Here is a 22,253-nt window from a genome sequence, read left to right as displayed (position 1 = left end):
AAAAGTTTTATTATGTATGTATAGATATATAATAATTAAAATAAGAAATGAGTAAAAATATAAATAAGTATTAAAAAAATCATTATATATTGATTCAATATATATATAACTTCAATTTTTTTATAAAAAGGCAAGCATAGAGAATTTTCAATAGTTTAGTCAAGAGGTTGGTGATGACTTGGGAAAAGAGGAAAACGAGTGGAAATAGTTGTGCAAATACATTGCTGATTTGCTTGCTGATGTCTTTTCATTTTGTCACAAAGTATTTTTCTGCATTGACCAAATAAAAAGCATGAACCGACTTGATTAATTGGCTTACTCTTCACATGTTAAATTATTTCGAAATTGTTGGGACTTCTGTCAATTACTCCCTCTGTTTATTTTTTATGATCCTGTTTAGCCGGTAAATATAGCAGGAACAATACGAGTGCAGGGCAGCCTATATAATTATTACTTTATTAGTTTAATATATATTTTCTCTATCTCAAAAAGATTGTCCTCCTTTTCTTTTTAGTCTATTCCAAAAAGATTGTCCCATTTTTATATTTAGAAGCAATTTAACTTTATTAGATGATTTACAGTCACACAAATATCTAAGGCTTGTTTTGAACCACACATTTCAAAAGTCTTGCTTTATTTCTTAAATTTTATGTCAAGTCAAAAGAGGACAATCTTTTTGAAACGGAAGGAGTATATATATGAAGTATCCCATTAAACCAAAAAAAAAAAAGAAATTGACAATTAAGAGGGCAAAAATCAGTTAGAAATTAGAGACCTGAACAGTTTATTAGTTGCCCCTCAAATATTAAGTTAGGCAATGATACGAATTGGGATGAATTCGTAGCTGAAATTAAAGATTAACTAACTACAAGGAGAATTTAAAGACAAGATAAAAGTTCTCATTTCATAAATGCAATAGTGACAGGGAATGAGCTTACATTGTGCTCTTCCTAGTTTAGGGTCTAATGGGTAAATAAAGTAAATACTGTGACAAAAATGAAAGGACTAAAGTGCAATGCTTGGTACTTGATAACTAACTGGGCCCCGCCATATAACTAACTCCATTAACTCCATCTGTACACTTCCGCAAGCAGCGAGTACTACTTCCTAAGCGTGCCAATTTCCAGAACACATCAGTACTCCCCTCTTAAAATGTTTCTTGTCCTCAAGGAACAAAAGAAGAGAATCGCACTTTCAATGCAATCCCTCTTAAAATGTTTCTTGTCCTCAAGGAACAAAAGAAGAGAATCGCACTTTCAATGCAATGTAAGGTAGGTGCAATGGAGGAGGTTGGCCATATAAAGCTTCAAATGGAGTAATCTGAATGGAAGAGTGGAATGATGTGTTATACCACCATTCTGCAGAAGGAAGGAACTGCACCCAATCAGTCTGAGAATCAGAACAGTAACACCTTAAATAGGTTTCAAGGCACCTATTAACTACTTCAGTTTGGCCATCTAATTGTGGGTGGTAGGCAGTGGAGGTATTCAAGGTTACACCCTGAATGGAGAAGAGTTCTTGCCACAACTTACTTGTGAAGATGGGATCTCTATCACTTACTATGTCCTCAGGCATTCCATGCAGTTTGAAGATATTATCCATAAATAATTTGGAAATATCAGTAGCTGAATAAGGACGTGACAAAGCCAAGAAATGAGCATACTTGGTTAATCTATCAACTACAACCCATATTACAGATTTGCCTTTTTGATTTTGGTAATCCGTCAATGAAATTTATGCTAATGCTACTCCAAGCTAAAGCTGGTATTTTCAAAGGCTGAATCAAGCCAGGGTATACAACAGTGTCACTTTTACTTCTTTGACACACCTCACAGTCCTTCACATAGAAAATAACAGTTTCATTCATACCCTTCCAATAGAATAGTGCTGACAGCCTTCTAAATGTATGATCCATTCCTGAGTGACCCCCAGATGGAGAATCATGCCAAAGTTGTAGTAATTCTTTCCTTAGGTTGTTATCAGGTTCTATAACCAATTTCCCATATCTCTTTAATTGTTGATTAATGAAGGTATACCCCTTTGTAACTTCCTTATGGTTCTGCAGCTTCCTTATGACTTCCATCAGCCCATCGTCTAATGTCCAATTATCCATTATTGCTTGCAACAAATCAGTCCTCATAGGAGATAAAGCTAGGGCTGCTAGGTCCACTGCAGACAGCCTAGATAAGGCATCAGCAGCTAAATTTTCCTTTCCCTTTTTATACTCAATCTCAAAGTCATATTGCATGAGTAAAGTGATCCACTTCAATTGTGAACCAGTGTGCAGTGTTTGAGCTAGTAAGTATTTGAGAGCCTGCTGGTCATTCCTCACAATAAAGTGAGTTCCTACAAGATACTGACCCCATTTTGTCACTGCCAACACCAGAGCAAGCAACTCTTTATCACAAACAAACAAGGCTAGGTTCTTACCACTCAGTGCTTTGCTAAGGTAGGCAATTGGTCAACCCTATTGCATCAAAACAGCCCCTATTCCTAGATCACAGGCATCAGTTTCTACTACAAAAAACTGAGAAAAATCAGGCAATGCCAACACTGGAGCAGTAGTTAAGGTATCCTTCAAATTTTGCCAAGCAGATGTGGCTTGATCTGTCCAAGTAAACCCATCCTTCTTAATCAAGTCTGTGAGTGGTCTACTGATCTTACCATAACCCCTAATAAACCTTCTATAATACCCAGCAAGCTCCAAGAACCCTCTAAGTTGTTTGAGGTTCTTAGGCAGTGGCCAATCCCTAATAGCTTGAACCTTTTGTGGGTCAGTTTCACCTCCATTAGCTGAGATGAAATGCCCCAGATATTCCACCTTAACAGCAGCAAAAGTACACTTAGACCTCTTAACAAACAAATGATGTTGTTTAAGCAAGTCAAATGTGATCCTCAAGTGATCCAAGTGTTCATCATGATTTCTGCTAAAAATAAGAATGTCATCAAAGAACACCATAATGAACTCTCTTAGGTGACTTTGGAATACATGATTCATCAGCCCTTAGAAACTGGATGGGGCATTAGTTAGCCCAAAAGGTATGACTAGGAACTCAAAGTGTCCAAAATGAGTTCTAAAAGCAGCTTTGTGCACATCTGAGGGAGCCATTCTTATCTGATGATAACCAGATCTAAGGTCCAATTTGGAGTAGATTTTAGACCCTCCTAACTCCCCTAACAATTCTTCAATCAATGGAATTGGGTACTTATCCTTGATAGTGAGTTGATTAAGAGCCACGTAATCAACACACATCCTCCATGTCCCATCTTTTTTTCCCATTAATACCACTGGTGAAGCAAAAGGGCTGCAACTGTGTTGTATCAACCCCTTATGAAGCAACTCTTGAACTAACTGCTCAATGACATCCTTCTGTTTAGGAGAATATCTGTAGGGTCTGCTATTAACTTCCTTGTGGCCCTCAATGAGTGGGATGCGATGATCAAAACTACCTCCAGAAGGGGGTAATTCCTTAGGCTCTTCAAATAATTCAAGATGCTCAAGCAACAATTCAGTGATCTCTTGTGGTATTTGAAACTGTTCAGAGGGACTATCAACTCCCTCACCTTTCTTAGGTACTACCTTGATCATGAATAATTGAGTGCCCTCCTCCTTGGAGCAGTGGTTAGAGTTAACCTCCATCAACTGTAGTTGAGGTTGCAATCCTTGTAATGCAAACTGCTTCCCTTGATAGACAAACTTCATAGTCAGCTCCCTAAAATTGAAGGTGATGTCCCCTAGTTCACTCAGCCATTGGCATCCCAACACCATGTCACAATTTCCCAGTGGTAGGACTAACAAATCAGCTTTAAAAACAGACTTGTGTAGTACCCATTCTAAGCCCTTGCACATCCCAGAAATAGGAACAGCATTTCCATCAGCCAACTTAGTATATATCAAACTGCAAGATTCCAATTTCCATCCCATTTTGCTTGCTAAGTTGATATCTAGGAAGTTATGAGTTGACCCTGTGTCTATCAAAATGTTGAGTGGTCTCTTGTGAGAGTAACCAGTCAGCCTTAAATTTTTATATCCCTTCAATCCAGAAACAGCATGGATAGAAATTTCACATGTTTCCACCACTTCTTCCACTTGTAACACTTCCTCCTCATTGTTCAACTTCCCTTCTATCTCCTCCTCCAATTCTAAAAGATATAGTTGGGCCTTAGCTTTACAAACATGGCCTTGAGTGTATTTTTCATCACAGAGATAACACAGTCCTTTAGCTCTTTTGTCATTAAGCTCTGCAGGACTGAGCCTCCTTCTCCTAAATTGACTGGCTGGAACAAAAGCATTAACTTGGTTATTTGGTAGGTGAGAGTTGAGGTTGGTATTTGGTTTAAGGTGACTATAGGCAGAAGTGGGTGTTTGATACTTAGTGATGTTTTGGTTAGAATAAGCAGTGCTCTTCATAGCCCTTGCCTGCTTAAGGAAGTTAGATTTTTGCAACCTAGCTATATGGTAGGCTTGTGGAAGTGAGTAAGGTCTATGCAATATTACAGAATCTCCTATTTCAGGCTTTAAACCCTCCTAAAACACACTAATAGCATGATTTGGATCTAAATTAAGTCTAGTCATGGCTCCATCAAACTTCTCCTGAAATTCAACAACAGAACTAGTTTTCTTAATTCTTAACAACTCACCCATGGGGTCATCATACTCAGTACCAAACCTATCAGATAAAGCCATAATGTATTCTTCCCAACTAGGTGGGGGAAGATTCATTCTACTACGCATATAAGCTTGGTGCCACTGAATTGCTATATCATCAAAATGAATAGAAGCCACAGATACCTTTTGATGTGGTTGAACCTCATCTAATGAAAAGAATTGCTCCACCTTATACCACTAATCTTGAAAACCCTTTCCATTAAATCGAGGAAATTCAATTTTAGAGTATCTAGTCATTTAATGAGAACCTAGTGATGATGAGTGTATTTGTGGAGGATAAGGATTGGGTACGTATACATTTGGGGACTGCATAGGAAACTGATTATAAGGGTATTGGGGAGCTAAAGAAGGATATTGAAATTGTTTTGTGGTGAAGGGCGTAGTTGTATGCATTTGGTGTGGTACTGGGTTGTATAATGGAATTTGAGTTGAAGGGTATGGAGCTGGGTTTTGGGTCAGCATGAATGGAGTTGATTGTGGGTTGGAAGTGAACTGAGATGGGGGTTTTAGAAATGGTTTAGGGACTGTTTTTGGTATATTCGGTGTTATACCCCATTTTAACCAGGGTTGCAGCGGAGTACAACATATTGGAGATTCCTAAATTGCTTCGTTTTAAGGAGTCGCCACCTAATTAATTTAAGAGTGAATTAGGACACCTAAATATTAACTAAGATAAAGTTAAAACTAAACCTCTGTTAATGGTCTGCTTAACGAATGTGATTCTAGGTAAGGGCTCTATATTATCCTAAAGGGAAAGGGTTAAGCATCTTTTAGATTCCGTTAACTTACGGTTATCCGACCAAAACTTAGGTTAATTAATCCAGGTTGAATATAGTGTTCGAAGTTTAACAAAAATAGCTTGCACATATTACTAAGGTTTCAAAGGAAAGTACAATAATGCCGCTTGAAATAATTTGTAAATGTTGAGACTTATAAATTCTGTGAAAACTTTGAATGAGAACAATAGTGTTATCCTTTAAAAAAAAGTAAGACTTGTATAAGAATATGATAATTTGCGTAAAGGAATATTTTAAATAATAAGACTTATAAAGGACTTCAAATAATAAGGTTATAAAAAATAATACTAATAATTTGCATAGAAGGAGAATTTTAGAATGCCATTCCAAATAAAAGTTTATAAATATTGCTAAGGCTTTAAATAAGAAGGCTATTAAGAATAATACTAACACTTTGTATAAAAGGAAATCCTAGGGGTGCTATCTAAAAAATAAGATTTATAATAGTTACTAATTACTTTAACAGGGAGTGGCACCATAAAACGAGGTTCACAAAATATGGTAATTTAACATATAAGCAAAGAAGATGTGAATTTATACAATGTTTTAATAAATATTTAAACGAAACTAAGCAATGAGGTATTAAACGAAACTTGGAAAGATTATTCGAAATGTGTCCGAATCTTGTTTGCATATTAACGATGTTTTGAAATCAAGACGACGCAAATGCGACTCCTTTAATTCGAAAAATATGAATTTTATACCATCAATTAGTCCGTAAGTAACTATTAATTTTATGAAAATATGAAAATATGAAAATATGAATTTTATAAGATATGCTCTCCATTATAAGACATAATGTTTTAATAATTGGTTTAGACCAGTAGACCAATAGAGGGGACCAGTTTCGGACGATGTGGATATAGAGAAAAAAATGAACAATCAAACAGGGATTTGATTAGATAGATTAGATGTTGACAGAGCATATACGAGACATCTAAAGTTGGCATGAAAAACAAAGATTTACAGACAAACCAACATGCCCACATATATTTATTGCTACAAAGGCATGAAACCAACCACTTACAAGACTAAAACAGAAACGACTACTGAAATTGAAAGAAACACTGTTTTAGTAACCTGCAATTACAATACTAGTATTGCAAATTAAGCCAGCAGTGTGCACTTTCACCCTTCTTTTATTAACATACCAAAAGACAAAGCTTAGGTTTGGAAACAGGTTTCACAGAGCAAATAGACAGAGAATAGACTCCTTCAACATTATTCATTTAAATAAGCAGGCATTTGGCTAAGTCTCTTGGAAAATTAGTTCATGTATGCAATAGCACTGTTTAGCATTTACAAAGGGAATTAAAAAAGATCCATCCACTGCAACAATTAAGCAGCCATGATCATAATGAGGTGAGCATGCTATCAACAGGTCCTTTCAGGCAGTTCACGTTAATATCTTATTCTTAAAGTTGTATGAGACACAAACATCATGAAGGGGAGGGACACTGTGATCTAAATCTGTTCATGGATGAACACAATTTTAGCGAGAAAAGGAAAAAATATCACTGATCAAGTTAGACCCTAAAAAATAACATTCAAACACAACCTTGCAGTTAACTGGTAGGCTATTCAAATCCTTACACTATCATAAATTCTATTAACTAACATGATAAAACTTAAATAACTATGATGGACCATCACTAGTAAGAACATATATGAGCAAGTGGCATAAGGTTTTCAATTAATCCATAAGTGACACAGCAAAATGCCAGCTAGGCACCTAAACAATTAGAGATAACTAAAAGATATGCATTCTTTCATATGTGCTAGGCAGATCCCTCCATAGGCTCAGGTATGCACTGAACATCAAATCCTAATCAAATTTGAGATAAACATGATAACTACTACCACATCCATACCAAAACTAAACTCTTAAAACTAGTCCCAGACTAAATTAAGCACATAAGAAACTATATAATCACAGAAAATTAAATATTACTGAAATTAAACTAAAAGGAGAAAGATTTACTTTTGTTCAAATAATACATTGTCTGAAAGTCCTAAAGGCCATGGTCTCTTCTGTTATACCTCAACAGATTCGTGAAAAAAAAGTATACATTACATACCACTGGTGAAGCGGTTTTCCTTTTTTATTTTATAAAATGTTAACAACATACCACATACAAACATATTTTCCACAAGCTAGGTGTAATCCTTAAGAAAGTAAAGAGAGAGTATTAATGCATATTCCTATACGGAAAGTGACTCAACCCACACAGAACATATTTTGCGGCTATGGTGACATTTTACAGGCAGGCTTCTACTATTACAAAAAAAAGAATCACAAACGCAGAATCATGAACACACAACCAAGAACTAAGCGGAACTAAAAGGAATAGCACCGACCTTTTTCGGGTGCAGCGAAATGGGTAGGGATCTTCGATTCACACTCGAAACACCCTCAAATCTACCTTGAAACAAACCCGAATCCTTAAACTTATATACTCTCGGATCCACGCGAACACCAAGAGCAAAAAACAAATAATAAAAAAAAAAAACGAAATGGTGATTTGAACTTTGACTCGCTATCAAACACTGAGGCAAAATGCTAGACCCCTGATTTTTCCTGAATTTAGGCTACTAAAACTTGTATATATTTTCTCGAAGGGGGGGAGTTCTTGCGATTCAAAAGGGCTTGGTCCTAAAAAAAATCTTATTCTTAGAGAGGGTTTTCCAAAAAGTCCTGTTCTTCGGGGTTTCAAACATCGAAAAAAAGATCCCCTTCTCTCCCCTTTATTTATAGTTGTTTGAAGGAAGCGGGAGAGGGAAGAGCGTGGGGAACAGGAAGGTGTGGGGTGTCAGACGCGTAGGGGAGACACGGTGAAGTGAGGGTGTCAGGGAGCGTGGAGATGAGAGAGAGGGGATGACGGTGAAAGAAAGGAGTGGGGAACAGGAAGGTGTGGGGTGTCAGACGCGGTGGTGGTGACAGAGGGAGGTGGTGGCGACGGAGGGAAAGGGGGAGGGGAGGTGCGGCGGAAGAGGGTTTGGGGAAGAGGGGGAGAAAGGCGGAGGAAAAAGAAAAGAAAGAAAAAAAAACGAAGGGAAGGGTTTCCCTTATTTGAATGGGAATGGGTCTGACCCGGTTCATTTATGGACCGGGTCGATTTTTGGACCGGGTATTTAAAGAATGAGCTAGTGAATTAAAACATTGACTGATCTAAAAATTTGGGACAAAAATATGGGCTGGTCAAAAAATATTTATGAGTTGATTGAGCTTTGATTTGGGATCCGATAAATAAAAAAATACGGACTGAGTGTAAGGAATAGTTTGGCTTCTAAACTTAAATAAAAACCCATTTTGATTAACGATGTACTGAGTGTGACAAAATATCAACTAATACGAAAATGTGTAATTGTTAAGACCCGGGTAACAAAATTATACGATGTTGCAATAGCCGTGCAATAATATTTTAACAATAAATAAACGATGTCATTTAAATGCGCGAAATAAAATGCGATGTGTATGCGGAAGTTGGTAAAAACGCTAAAAATGCAAATTTCAATTATACTAAATAATAGTAGCGAATGAATAACGGTAATAATATTGCTAATAATAATAATAATAATGATGATGATAATGGCAATAACAAGAATAATAATAATTAATAACAATTAATAATCATAGTAATAATTTAAGAATAATAATAATAATGATAATAATAATAATAATAATAATAATAATAATAATAATAATAATGGTAATAACGGTAATAATAAGAGCAACAATAATTAATAGCAATTAATAATAGTAATAGTAATAATTTGAGAATAATAGTAATAATTAATAATAATAATGATAATGATAATAATAATAATATAATAATAATAATAATGATAATAATGGTAATAACGGTAATAATAAGAACAACAATAATTAATAGCAATTAATAATAGTAATAGTAATAATTTGAGAATAATAGTAATAATTAATAATAATAATAATGAAAATAATAATAATAACTAATAATAAAATATCCACAATAATAACGATAACTGCAATAGAACAATAAACGTAGGTATTAATAAGGGGCCAATAATTATAGTAAAATCTAAATATATATTTTTGATTTTCCCAAAAATATCAGAAACGTAAATTGGTATTTTGGAGAAGAGACGGGACAAAATTGAGTGTCAACATTCGGTGCTGGTAGGATTGGGGTTTTTCCGTCACTTTGTGTTGATGACCCACCAGAGTTCTGAACTCCTTGATCAAACGACCCAAACGAAGGTCCTTTAGTAGGTGAGTACAATTTCAGCTCGTCACTTTCATTAATCATCAGCAATTTGCTCTTCTCCGTTCTTCGACCACCATCTATTGATTCTTTAAGTTCTCGATACGATCGTTCATGTATTGCTTCTAACTGGGTTTGTCTATCGGAAAACGTCGCTATCTCCGATGAAATTTTATCCAGCTTACTCAACAACTCTGCCATGGCAGTCACCATTTTTGAGCTCAAATCCACAGTGCGAGGATCAGGCTCTGATACCACTGATACGAATTGGGATGAATTCGTAGCTGAAATTAAAGATTAACTAACTACAAGGAGAATTTAAAGACAAAAGATAAAAGTTCTCATTTCATAAATGCAACAGTGACAGGAAATGAGCTTATATTGTGCTCTTCCTAGTTTAGGGTCTAATAGGTAAATAAAGTAAATACTATTACAAAAATGAAAGGACTAAAGTGCAATGCTTGGTACTTGATAACTAACTGGGCCCCGCCATATAACTAACTCCATTAACTCCATCTGTACACTTCCGCAAGCAGCGAGTACTACTTCCTAAGTGTGCCAATTCCCAGAACACATCAGGCAACAATACACGTACGTCTATATGTTTAACGGCAACACGTGGTCACACGCGCCGACTCGATTCCGTTCTCCAACGCCGTCAAAACTCACCGGCGATCACTTTCCGATGTCCTCTTCCGTCAGAATCGCCGTCATCGATGACGTCGTAAGCTATCATTTTCAAATTCTTCAAAATGCATAATGCTTCATCGAAATGGCAAGTTATATCTATTTTTAGTGGAACTTTTGTCATGCTAAACTTGCACCTAAATAGCCTGTTTGATTAAGAACATTTCCACTGTAGATGTTGCACGAGAGGATACATAACTACAAATTTATAAAGTTTTACATGTCTTGCTTTTTGGGTCTTATATTTCCCTTGCTCTTTGCCTCTCCAAACTGAACTATAGCTGTATTTTGCTGTGTAATTTGTTTGCTAAATGTGTCCCACTCTACACTTCGACTAATGTTTTTAGTTGGAAGGACAGAAAAAGTATCATGACTAAAAATAATATTTCGTATGAAACAAAAATAATTCGATCAAAATTGAGGAACGTAGCTTTGTACTTCATTACTTTCGTCGGTGGATAATTAGCAATTGCTGCTAACTTTCTCCTCTGAGCAGTGCATATCCTTTGGATATGACTTATCCTACACATAATTACAGTTCAGTGTTCAAGAAGATTTTGAGAAATGAAGATCTAAGTATTGCTTCAGAGATGCTATCCCTAGTTTGTCCACTTTTTTTTTCTTTTTTTGGGACAGAGGAAACTTCTCTGTGAGAAATCCCCTTACTTTTATTGTATAGCATCTTTTGGTATTTCCATTTCCTCCTGTCAGCTAATTATATTTGCTATGTGAAAATTGCAGCCTGATTTGGTCCTTTTCACAGGCACGTTTTCTTGTTATCTCCAATCTATTCATTCATCCACAATGCATACTACATAGTTATTGTATTCTTTCAACTACCGTGTTCATTCTTTAGCCAAGTTAGATTGGAAGAATTATCAGTTCACTTCACTTTGTTCTTGCTTCAGGGGATTTTGGGAAATGTGGAAAATGTGGGAATGAAGAATTATCAGTTCACTTTCCGTATTAGGAGTATTTTTATCCTGCTTATATGTGTTGGGTTTTGTCTACCTTTGCTATTTTATCATGACTTTCTTATTCTTGTTATTTCTCATTTCTGCATTGCTTTGATTTAGTTATCTGTATCTGACTTTTTTCCCTTATTTTCATTTGAGCCGAAGATCTTTTGAAAACAGCATTCCTACCTTTCAAGGTGGGAGTAAAATGTGCGTATACTTTACTCTTTCCAAACCCCACATTATATGTTGTTGTTGTAGTATTGTCATCAATCCAAAAGAGCTAATCAAGCCACTTTGATAACGCCAAAGGTAGGGATGGGACACTTTTTTAATAGAAAGCAAAAAGTGCCATTTTCGCATGGTCAAATTGGATTTTGAATTATAGCCATTGGCAAACTAAGGAGCAGTTTGTTCATAACAATTCCTTCGAAATAGTGCTTGGATATATGTTTGATTGATTTTTTGTAATATCTTTTGAAGATGAGTTTTAAGTTTGAAAGAATAATGTTTATCAATTTTTTCTAGTAAAATACATGTTCAAACATAATTTTAACTTTTAGATATAACTTTTTAAATTCAATATTCAATATTCTCTCCATTCATCTTTATTTATCCATGATAGATTTGGTGCAACCTTCAAGAGTCAGTAAGTAAATTGGGGGTTTGCTATATCATTCCTAATTATTACATGTCCTCTCACTAAAGAAATGAATTGGAAATAATTAGTACTTAACAATAATGGTAAAATAGGTATAAGATGGTAAATTATCTCTTAATTTTTTAAATTGAACAAATAAAAATAGACATCTATTTTTAATATAATGAACAAGTAAAAATGGACAGAAAACATAAGAGTCTGTTTGGATGACTTATTTTAAGCACAAAATGACTTTAAGTTGACCAGCCTAATACTAAAAAAAATTAAAAACAGCTTATAAGTAACTTATAAGTCAATCCAAACGGGCTCATAGTCTTCTAATTGCTCGGCCAAATATGAATTTGCGTAAATTGCTAACGTCATTCAAGGTCATGCATGTAAATTAATTATGAAGTGTCAACTTCTTGCATATGTAAGAAAGGCTAAATGTCCTCCTTTCTCTATCTTGTATAAATAGGAGCAGAATCTTAATTTGGGAGAGACAAGAAGTTATATTCAGTCTCATATATAGGTTTTCTATTTTATATTGAGTTTATAATTCTTCTATATTAAAATCGTAGTTACTTTGTTTGCTACTTCTTTCCCATATATTACACGTATCTAATGTAGCTACATGATCATGAGTAACCTACGAAAAGTTAATTCGAAAAAATACGTAATAAATATTTTAGACATTCAAAAATGGTTCATAGAAAACTACATGCAAAGGATGAGGCTTTTCATAAAATGTATTATTGATCTAATTTGAAATTAACAAGATTTATTTTGTCCATATAATTCTAGGTTAAATATAATTTGTGCTTGATGACTTTCGTACGAAATATATTTTGCCATTAAATTTTGTACAAAATCAAAATGGATTTAACAAACTGATTTTGATATCCATTATGTTTAGGGCATATTGCGAGAAAAGAAATATATTTTATGAGAAACACCAAAAAAAAACCTTCATTAAATCTCAAAAATCGCAATACCAAAAACTGTTTCAAAAACTAAAAATAAATAAAAATAGCAAAAATTATACCTTAAAAAACTGCACCATACTACAAAAGCAGACAAAAAATCGTAACATAAGAAATTACATCAAGCACCAAGAATAGATAAAAAGTACAGACAAAAATTATACCTATGGAAACTATACCATACCTTAAAAATAGCGAAAATTGCATCCAAATGTGAGTTAATATTAAATTGCTTTATAAGAAAAATATCTCTAACAATAGATAATATACAAATTGGACAAAGCACGTAACAAAAATAGTGGTTTTCGACTAACATATTAAAAAGCGGAAAGATTTCAATCAAACATTTGATTCCTTTTGGAACACATAATCTCGATGTTTAAAGGATATTGTCTTTGCCAAGTCTTTATTTTATTATATATATTCCGTATGTTATATGCTGATAAATCGCGGCAAAAAACGTTAAGTTGATCAAATAATAATTTTATATATCAATAAAATAAATAATATGTAATTTCAAATAATATTATTTAAACATTTGTTATGATTGATAAGGAATAATGTGCGAGGCACATTCATAGAGACTAGTTAATGTAAATACGTGGCTATACTTTGTATACACTATAACGTATATGTATTTATACAAAGCATATAAATTATGCTTAAAATTTGTTTTGGCTTAAAAACACCTAAAATAAGCCAATCCATACAAGCTCTAACTCTTTTCATAAAATCACATTGTTTATGTCCAAACATCTACTAGAAGAGTGACAGAGAATAGGACAAAAATGGAAATAATCATTTAGAAATTAGAAAACCGTTGAAAATTTGCTGGCCACACACGTCTATATTTTCTATGACCTAGAGCTTTTGAATTATTTAATCAAATTACTCTTCTTTCTTCTTTTTGTAATTTGAATTAGTGCACTTCTTTAGTGTTTTTCTAATTTGAATAAAGTTATCCTCTCCGTCCCCAATTTACGTGTCTTGATTTGACTGATCATAAAGTTAGTAAAAATTGCTCACAGATGAGAGATTAAAAGTTGTAACACATAAAACATAATTCAAAGGGTAAGGAGACTTTTGATCCTATAATCATAAATTAAATATGTGTGGAACGTACGTATTATAACGTCCTTTGTATTTTTTGATTTTAAACTTGCCATGAATTAGAAATACTGTATACTCTTTTTAGAAAAGACCAAGCCACTTAAATTGGAATGGATACCTTTTTTTTCGTAATCTCAATAAGTTTACTTTCAATATATGTGATTTGTTTTGTAATTTCAATAAATTGGGACCAATAAGTACTAGTATAACAATTACTACTAGCAAACTAAGAAATTGACATGAATATCGAGATGTCACGTGATACTTACCTTATAATCATATTATATTTGAATGCAGATCTTTATCAATGGCATTGGGCCATCTGGTACTAAAACATGAATATCAAAAGCCAAACAAGGTGGCGGACATGCTGGCCAAAGAAGGAGGAAATCAACAACTTATCGAGGAACCCAAACTCTTCTCAAGTCCCCTCTATTTTGCTGATGTTATGGGATATCTCTTTGAACGATTGGCTTCCTCTGGTGATGCAACTCTAACGGGTGAACACCTAAGACAATAATCGGGCAATATTGACCCTCTAGTATGTAATTATTAGCTTAATATATGTGTGTATGTGTGTGTATATATACACACACATATATATTATTTTAAAAGCATGAATATAAATGTTGATTGATCAAAATATCCTTCAAATATTGAATGACTTTTATACTCTTAAAATAAATAATTTCTTCAAAAAAAATAATCCTTTATTGTATAGAATTGTAATACATTAGTAAATATTAACCATGGATACCCATCCGGATTCATATTCTTCTATAAGAGTTTATCTTAATTAGGATTCATACATGGAGAATAACGTACAACGTATGTTCATAGAGACTAACGTGTGTGTGTGTATATATATATATATATATATATTAGTTATGTGAGGTTCGTGCTAAGCCCGGGCCCAAACTCAAGATATAAAAACAAATATTTTAACTAAAGAAATATAATTTGTGTTGGTACAAGTGTACAACAACAACAACCACCATATACCTGTTGTAGTCCCACAAGTGAGTAGTTTATGAAAGCAAAATTTTCATTCCACTCCTTTAATATTTTAACTTCCATTTTGATGAAATTATTTACTTCAAATCAAACGTGGAACCAGAATTTGACATTTATAACTTATGTATCGTAATTTTCTGAAGTTATTTAGTTCTAAATAAATAATCGATACATAGTTAATGAACTTTTAAGACAAATACATAATTTAACTTGTGCAGTGAATGGAGTTGCTCCTCTCTTAATTAGGGATTAGGGGTTCGAACATGGATATGAAAAAAATCTTTGGAGGAAGCACTCCCCCCCGAATAGGCGCGATACAATGCTAATTATCTGGATTAATTGGGCTCAAATGCGGATATCGAACACCAATCAGAAAAACAAAGAATATGAAAAATGAGATAGGAGGTTCGATAACTTTTCAAAAGTAGACCTTAAAAACAAAAAACAAAAAAATAACTTAAATAAATAAGATTAGGACCTAAAAGTAATTAATTAAAAAGTTTTAAAAAAATTTGAAAATTATTGTGAGGACTACAAAAGTCCCCAGGCTCGATAGCTTTTGAAAAGTAAACCTTAAAAACAAAAAACAAATAAATAAATAAATAAGATTAGGACCTAAAAGTAATTAATTAAAATATTTTTAAAAAGTTGGGAAATTATTGTGAGGACTACAAAAGTCCCCACATTTGCTCTTATTTTATTATTACTAGTTATGTGAGACTCGTGCTAAGTCCGAGCCCAAACTCAAGATATAAAAGCAAATATTTTAGCTAAAAAATTATAATTTGTGTTAGTACATGTGTACAACAACAACAACAATAACCATATACCCATTGTGGTCCCACAAGTGGGTAGTTATATGAAAGTAAAATTTTCATTCCACTCCTTTAATATTTTAACTTCCATTTTGATGAAATTATTTACTTCAAATCAAATGTGGAGGAAAAAATTGACATTTATAACTTATGTATCCTAATTTTCTGAAGTTATTTAAATCTAAATAAATAATTTATGCATAGTTAATGAACTTTTAAGATAAATACATAATTTAACTTGTGCAGCGGATTGAGCTGCTCTTCTCTTAATTAGGAATTAGGGGTTCGGCCCGGGCCCAAACTCAAGATAGAAAAATAGATATTTTAACTAAAGAAATATAGTTTGTATTAATACAAGTGTACAACAACAACAACAACAACAACAACAACAACAACAACCATATGCACATTGTAGTCGCACAAGTGGGTAGTTATATGTAAGCAAAATTTCCATTCCACTCCTTTAATATTTTAGCTTCCATTTTGATGAAATTATTCACTTCAAATCAAATGTGGAGCCAGGTTTAACATTTATAACTTACGTATCCTAAAATTATTTAGTTCTAAATAAATAATCTATACATAGTTAATGAACTTTTAAGACAAATACATAATTTAACTTGTGCAACGGATGGAGCTGCTCCTCTCTTAATTAGGGATTAGGGGTTCGAACATGGATATGAAAAAAATCTTTGGAGGAAGCGCTCCCCCCGAATAAGCGCGATACAGTGCGGATTATCTAGATTAATTGGGCAAATGCGGATATCGAGCACCAATCAAAAAATCAAAGAACATGAAAAATGAGGTAGGAGGTTCGATAACTTTTCAAAAGTAGACCTTAAAAATAAAAAATAAAAAAATTAACTTAAATAAATAAGATTAGGACCTAAAAGTAATTAATTAAAAAGTTTTAAAAGTCCCCAAATTCGATAGTTTTTGAAAAGTAGACCTTAAAAATCAAAACAAAAAAATTGACTTAAATAAATAAGATTAGGACCTAACAGTAATTAATTAAAAAGTTTTAAAAAAATTGAGAAATTATTGTGAGGACTATAAAAGTCCCCACATTTGCTCTTATATTTTGTAGTCCTCACAATAATTTCTCAATTTTTTATTTTTTTTAATTAATTACTTTTAAGTCCTAATCTTATTTATTTAAATCAATTTTTTTGTTTACTTTCAATATATGTGTAATTTTTTGTAATTTCAATAAATTGGGACCAATAAGTACTAGTATAACAATTACTACTAGCAAACTAAGAAATTGACATGAATATCGAGATGCCACATGGATACTTACCTTATAATCATATTATCTTTGAATGCAGATCTTTACTAATGGCGTTGGGCCATCCGGTACTAAAACATGAATATCAAAAGCCGAACAAGGTAGCGGACGTGCTGGCCAAAGAAGGAGGAAGTCAACAACTTATTGAGGAACCCAGACTCTTCTCAATCCCCCCCCATTTTGCTGATGTTATGGGATATCTCTTTTGAACGATTGGTTTCTTCTGGTGATGTAATTTTTTGTGATGCAACTCTAACAGATGAACGCCTAAGACAATAATCGGGCAATACTGACTTGTCTAGTATGTAATTATTAGCTTAATATATGTGTGTGTATATATATATATATATATATATATATATATTAAAAGCATGAATATAAATGTTGATTGATAAAAATATCCTTCAAATATTGAATGACTTTTATGTCCTTAAAATAAATAATTTCTTCAAAAAAAAATATCCTTTATTGTATAGAATTGTAATACATTAGTAAATACTAACCATGGATACCCATCCGGATTCATATTCTTCTATAAGAGTTAATCTTAATTAGGATTCATACACGGAGAATAACGTACACATTCATAAAGACTAACGTGTGTATGAGCCCGTTTGGATGGGCTTAAAAAAAGTGACTTTTATGTGTAAAGTGCTTTTAGAACTTTTAAGTGCTGAAAGTTATTTTTATAAATAAGCAGTTGAGTGTTTGGGTAAAAGTGCTTATGCTGAAAATAAGTTGTTGATGTGTTTGGTAAATAAGTGCTGTAAGCACTTATTTTCTGTCAAAATGACTGAAATACCCTTAAAGCTGTTAATACCATAATAAGTTGATTTCAAAGATTTTTAAACTCTAAAGTTGATTCAAATCAAAAGTAATTTATATTTTAAAATCACTTCTACTATAAAATGTTTATTTAAGTTAATTTTTTATAAATACATGTTACTTAAGGGGGGTGCATGAGCTAAAAGAGACACTTATTTTGGAATGAAGGGAGTAATATTTTCTTGATTTATTTCATTACTAGTGAAATTGCCCGCGCTTCGCGCAGGTACGAAAGACAATGATTTTACAAATTGACACTTTTGAATTTTTTTCTCCTTTTTTTTTTTTTTGGGAAAGAAGAAAATAATTTCTCATGTAACTTGGATTAATCTTATATTTATTTGAATATTTTCTTTTCTTTTTCTCTTTGAGTTATACATTTGACTTCAATAACCATTCAATCCAAGTCTAGAAATAATAAAAAAGAAAAGTGCTAATACAACCGAAAACACTCCACTATAAATACAAGAAGTGGAAAATATTCATATAATACAAGCATCAAGCAGTAGAAATGTCACTAGCAATCATATCACGAAACCCCATCCAATAGACATCATTTTGTTCTCCTACATCTTCGACATCTACATTGTTAGCTCTTGAAGTTGTGCCAATATCATTAGAATCAACCGATGGAATATAACTCTCATTCTCAGCTGTTTGGAATGCATCATCCACATTGCATTTCTTTCTAATATAATTGTGAATGGCCATAGTAGCAAGTACGATGTCCCTTTGTGTGTCAATGTGATAGTATGGCATGTCTCTCAAAATAGACCATCTATTTTTTCCAACAACCCGATTTCTAGATTTTTTAGAAACTCCATCGTTTCAATGCACTCATATCCATCGTTTCAGCCGCACGCGCAGCGAGCAGCAGCAACCGCAGGCGGAGCACGCAGGCAGCAGCAGCAGGTGGAGCACGCAGGCACCAGTGCAGGCAGCAGCGCAGGCCGCAGCGGCAGGCGCAGGCGGAGCGCGCAGGCAGCAGCGCACAGGCAGCAGGCGCAGGCGGAGCGCGCAGCGCACAGCCAGCAGCCGCAGACGCCGCAGCAGCAGCAGTCGTCATCTCAAATTACTATTCCATCAAAGAAAAACAACCACAACAATACATAAAGTTCCCACATTCATTAAAGCTAACACAACAACAATAACCATAAGGTCTAAGGATACAACCACAACGTCAACACAACATTAACAATACATAAAGTTTAGACGTACAACCATAAGATTTAGGGATACAACCGCAATGTCTAAACAAGAAGCAATAAGTAAAGTTTACACGCACAACCATAATGTTTGAACATTAAACAATAAAAACATTTAACCATAGCAACGCAATCAGCCCATTTTCTGAAGGTGTAACTGATAGTTATACTCCAACCAAGATTTCCGAGCTTCATCAGTTTCCATCTTAAGAAACAGTTGACGTACATCCTTCTTAAGAAACATGTTGCAAACATAGTTGTACTTTCCACACCCAGCAGGAATATCGGAAAAATTTGCCAACATATTCATACACTTATCGATGACGGGATCATCTACCGAAGGGGATGTAGCAGTGCTTTTACTAGACATAAACTCCACTAGAGAGTGTATATCCTCTCTTATTGATGCCGCACCAGATTTTGCCTTATTTTTTTTTACTTGATTGCTAGTTTCGGTATCATCAATTGAACCTCGTCTTTTAAGTGACGGCTTAGGAAACATAATAGAATCCACATTCTGTATATCATCACTTTCATCATTCCCTTCATCACTAGGATTGATAAAGTGTTCTTTGTCATAGCCACCAATACTATTTGTTCCTTCTTCATCAACTCGAAACTGAAATTTTCTTAAATCCGTTAAAGCGAGAAGGAGATCTACAACTGCAGCACGAACTGGAGGAGAAATATCATTAATCAAATGACCCATTCTTGGTAATAGCACTTTAAGGATGTCGTGAGAATGGGGGTTTCCAAGTAGGTATATCACAGCATTTACTGTTGACAACCTGACTTCAGGGCATGAGTCATGTATCATATGTTCGAAGATTTTGGTAAGAGTTTTTGTGATTGTTGGTGAAGGGATAATTTCCCAAAACAAATGAAGAATGCGGCAACAACCTTCAACTGCTACAACCCGCACATCGGGGCACTCATCCACAAGTAACTTGTCCAGTAGAAAGAATTGTTTATCAAGAAGTGTGTCTTTCGCCTCCTTTGTCGCATCAGGATCTTCAAGAGGGAATAGATCCAGCAATAAGTGCAATGAATTTTGTCGGACATTTGAGTTTGCAGCCTACCAGAAAAGCAGCCGTGTTATAAGTCACAATTATTAGTAGGCATAAGACTTCATGCTATTACTAATGCTCAAGATACAGTAAGCATCAAAGAATTAGCATATTGGAGAAGAACCTAATAAAAAGCAGCATCAGCGGTAGCTTCTTTTGAGATTATTGAACTAAATTTCAAGTGAATTTCAAAATCCTAGAGGCCAAACAAAGAAACAAAGTATGCAGTTTGAAATCCTTGAAATGACAATTATTTGGAAAAACAAGACGGAAATTGTAGATTGAGCTCATCAATCCACTATAAGAATTAGAAATGCAGAAACTTCCATGCTTTTAGTAAAGTTCTCTATTTATTGAACTCAACCCCAATGAAACTTGTGAATGAATTATGCATGACACTTTATATCTGAATGGAGAAAACTTTTCAAGTAGAAATTTAGGAAAATAAAGATTAGTTGAGTAAGATATTCAAGAAGTGGAAGGGTGTCATAGAAAGTGAGACCAAAGTTAGACAGTTACTACAAATTCCTGATACTTGAAAAACGGAGAAAAAGTATACCCAAGTGACTTCCAGAATCGTAGAGGCCAAACAATAAACAAAGTGTATAGTTTGAAATCCTTGAAATGACATTCCAGTTGTAGATCTCCTTCTCGCTTAGTGATACCATTTCAGCAATAACTAGAATTTTTCCTAATGTGTCTTTAACAGACAAAACACCAAACTTCTCTATAATAGTGACCAAAAGGAACACTTTAAAACCAACAAAAGAAGAAGCAGCGAAGAAGCAATTTCTTCGAAACCAGCGAACTTAGATACTAAAATTAAAACACAAAATCAGTGATTAACAACGAGCTTAACATCAATGATTCTACTGAGAGATTCAGCGTAGAAAAAACACAAGTATGCAGAAAAAATCCACACGCAAGATGAAATAAAGCTAAATTACAATTTGTAGAGAAAAATCAAAGAATAAGGAAGAAGAATACCTAGATCAGTAGAAACTTGAAGAACTCAAGCTATTTTCAACATTGATTTTTACAACTTTACATTTTTTAAGAACCCAACGATTTGGGGAAATTTCTAGAGAGAGAAAGAGAGTGTGGGAGTGAAGAAAGTTTTGGGTTTTGTAGAAGATGAAGAACACACATCGTGGAAGCTGCTATGTTGTAGAAGATGATGAAGAGGCTGCGTTGTTGGAGAATGAAATGAAAACAGATCGTGAATTTTAGGGTAGGAGGGTATTTTGGGAATTAAAATAAAATATAAGGGATATAAAAGTAATTTTCATGGTCAACGAAAATGGCTTTAAGCCCTTTCAAAAAAAAAGTTAGGAATCCTAACTTTTCATTTTTGAACAACTTTAAGCACTTTATGGCTTAAATTTAGCATTAGCCAAACACTACAATAAGCTAAAAAGGGCTTATAAGTTGGTTTGACCAACTTATAAGCCCATCCAAACGGGCTCTATATATATGAAGTATCCGATTACCAAACAAAAAAAAAAAAGAAAGAGAAATTGACAATTAAGAGGACAAAAATGGAAATAACAACCAGTTAGACCCCTAAATATTAGTTAGGCCACAGTACACGACGTCCATATGTTTAACGGCAGGACGTGGTCACACGCGCCGACTCCGTTCCATTCTCCAACGCCGTCAAAACTCACCGGCGGTGACTTTCCGATGGCATCTTCCGTCCGAATCGCCGTCATCGGTGACGTCGTAAGCTATCCATTTCTTGAAACCCTAGCTTCTCCTTTTTTAATTGCAGAAGAAATTGTATAATGTGTGTTGTAGTATATCTATAACCTGAAGATTTTTGAATTACAGAAGTAGCATTTAATGTGCTTGTTGAAGTCTTATAGCTTGTTTGGTCAAGTGCTTTTAAAAAAGAGACTTTTGATATTAAACAGTTTGTGTTTGATTAATTAATTTAAAAATATTTTTGAATAA

At 33.9% G+C, this 22,253-nt stretch overlaps 2 protein-coding genes and 1 long non-coding RNA gene across 5 annotated transcripts in view; 1 reads left to right on the top strand and 2 right to left on the bottom strand.

The window, feature by feature from the left end:
* Positions 1-878: 878 nt before the first annotated feature.
* LOC132603032 (uncharacterized) lies at positions 879-8,484 on the bottom strand. Its single transcript, XR_009567959.1, has 2 exons — positions 7,825-8,484; positions 879-1,358 (listed from the first exon to the last, which is right to left on the bottom strand). It is a non-coding gene; the product is annotated as an uncharacterized LOC132603032 (long non-coding RNA).
* Positions 8,485-19,186: 10,702 nt separating this feature from the next.
* Positions 19,187-21,625, bottom strand: LOC132603030 (uncharacterized). Of its 2 annotated transcripts, none has more exons than XM_060315892.1 (2): positions 21,288-21,625; positions 19,187-20,308 (listed from the first exon to the last, which is right to left on the bottom strand). In XM_060315892.1, exon 2 carries the CDS (start codon positions 20,048-20,050, stop codon positions 19,367-19,369), a length of 684 nt encoding a protein of 227 aa, XP_060171875.1. In that variant the 5' UTR covers positions 20,051-20,308; positions 21,288-21,625; the 3' UTR covers positions 19,187-19,366. The 2 variants fall into 2 exon arrangements, 1 of the variants encoding a protein (XP_060171875.1); XR_009567957.1 differs by lacking the exon at positions 19,187-20,308 and adding an exon at positions 20,575-21,116.
* A 263-nt stretch (positions 21,626-21,888) lies between these two features.
* The window catches only part of LOC132603029 (uncharacterized), a 73,316-nt gene continuing 72,951 nt past the window's right edge, over positions 21,889-22,253 (top strand). The window contains exon 1 of one of the 2 annotated variants that reach the window (XM_060315891.1): positions 21,889-22,022. In XM_060315891.1, the coding sequence (XP_060171874.1) occupies positions 21,900-22,022 (123 nt within the window). In that variant the 5' untranslated portion in view covers positions 21,889-21,899. The remainder of the gene's footprint in view (positions 22,023-22,253) is intronic. The other variant, XM_060315890.1, reaches the window with a different exon arrangement.

This window comes from Lycium barbarum, chromosome 7 (genome assembly GCF_019175385.1).
Source record: "Lycium barbarum isolate Lr01 chromosome 7, ASM1917538v2, whole genome shotgun sequence".
Lineage (NCBI taxonomy): Eukaryota > Viridiplantae > Streptophyta > Magnoliopsida > Solanales > Solanaceae > Lycium > Lycium barbarum.
Note: the sequence above shows the minus strand (reverse complement) of the source record. Positions and strands in the feature narration are given on the sequence as shown.

Bases quoted from the DNA above. Each gene is read 5' to 3' on its own strand.
- LOC132603030 (XM_060315892.1), bottom strand. From the start codon at position 20,050: ATGATACATGACTCATGCCCTGAAGTCAGGTTGTCAACAGTAAATGCT.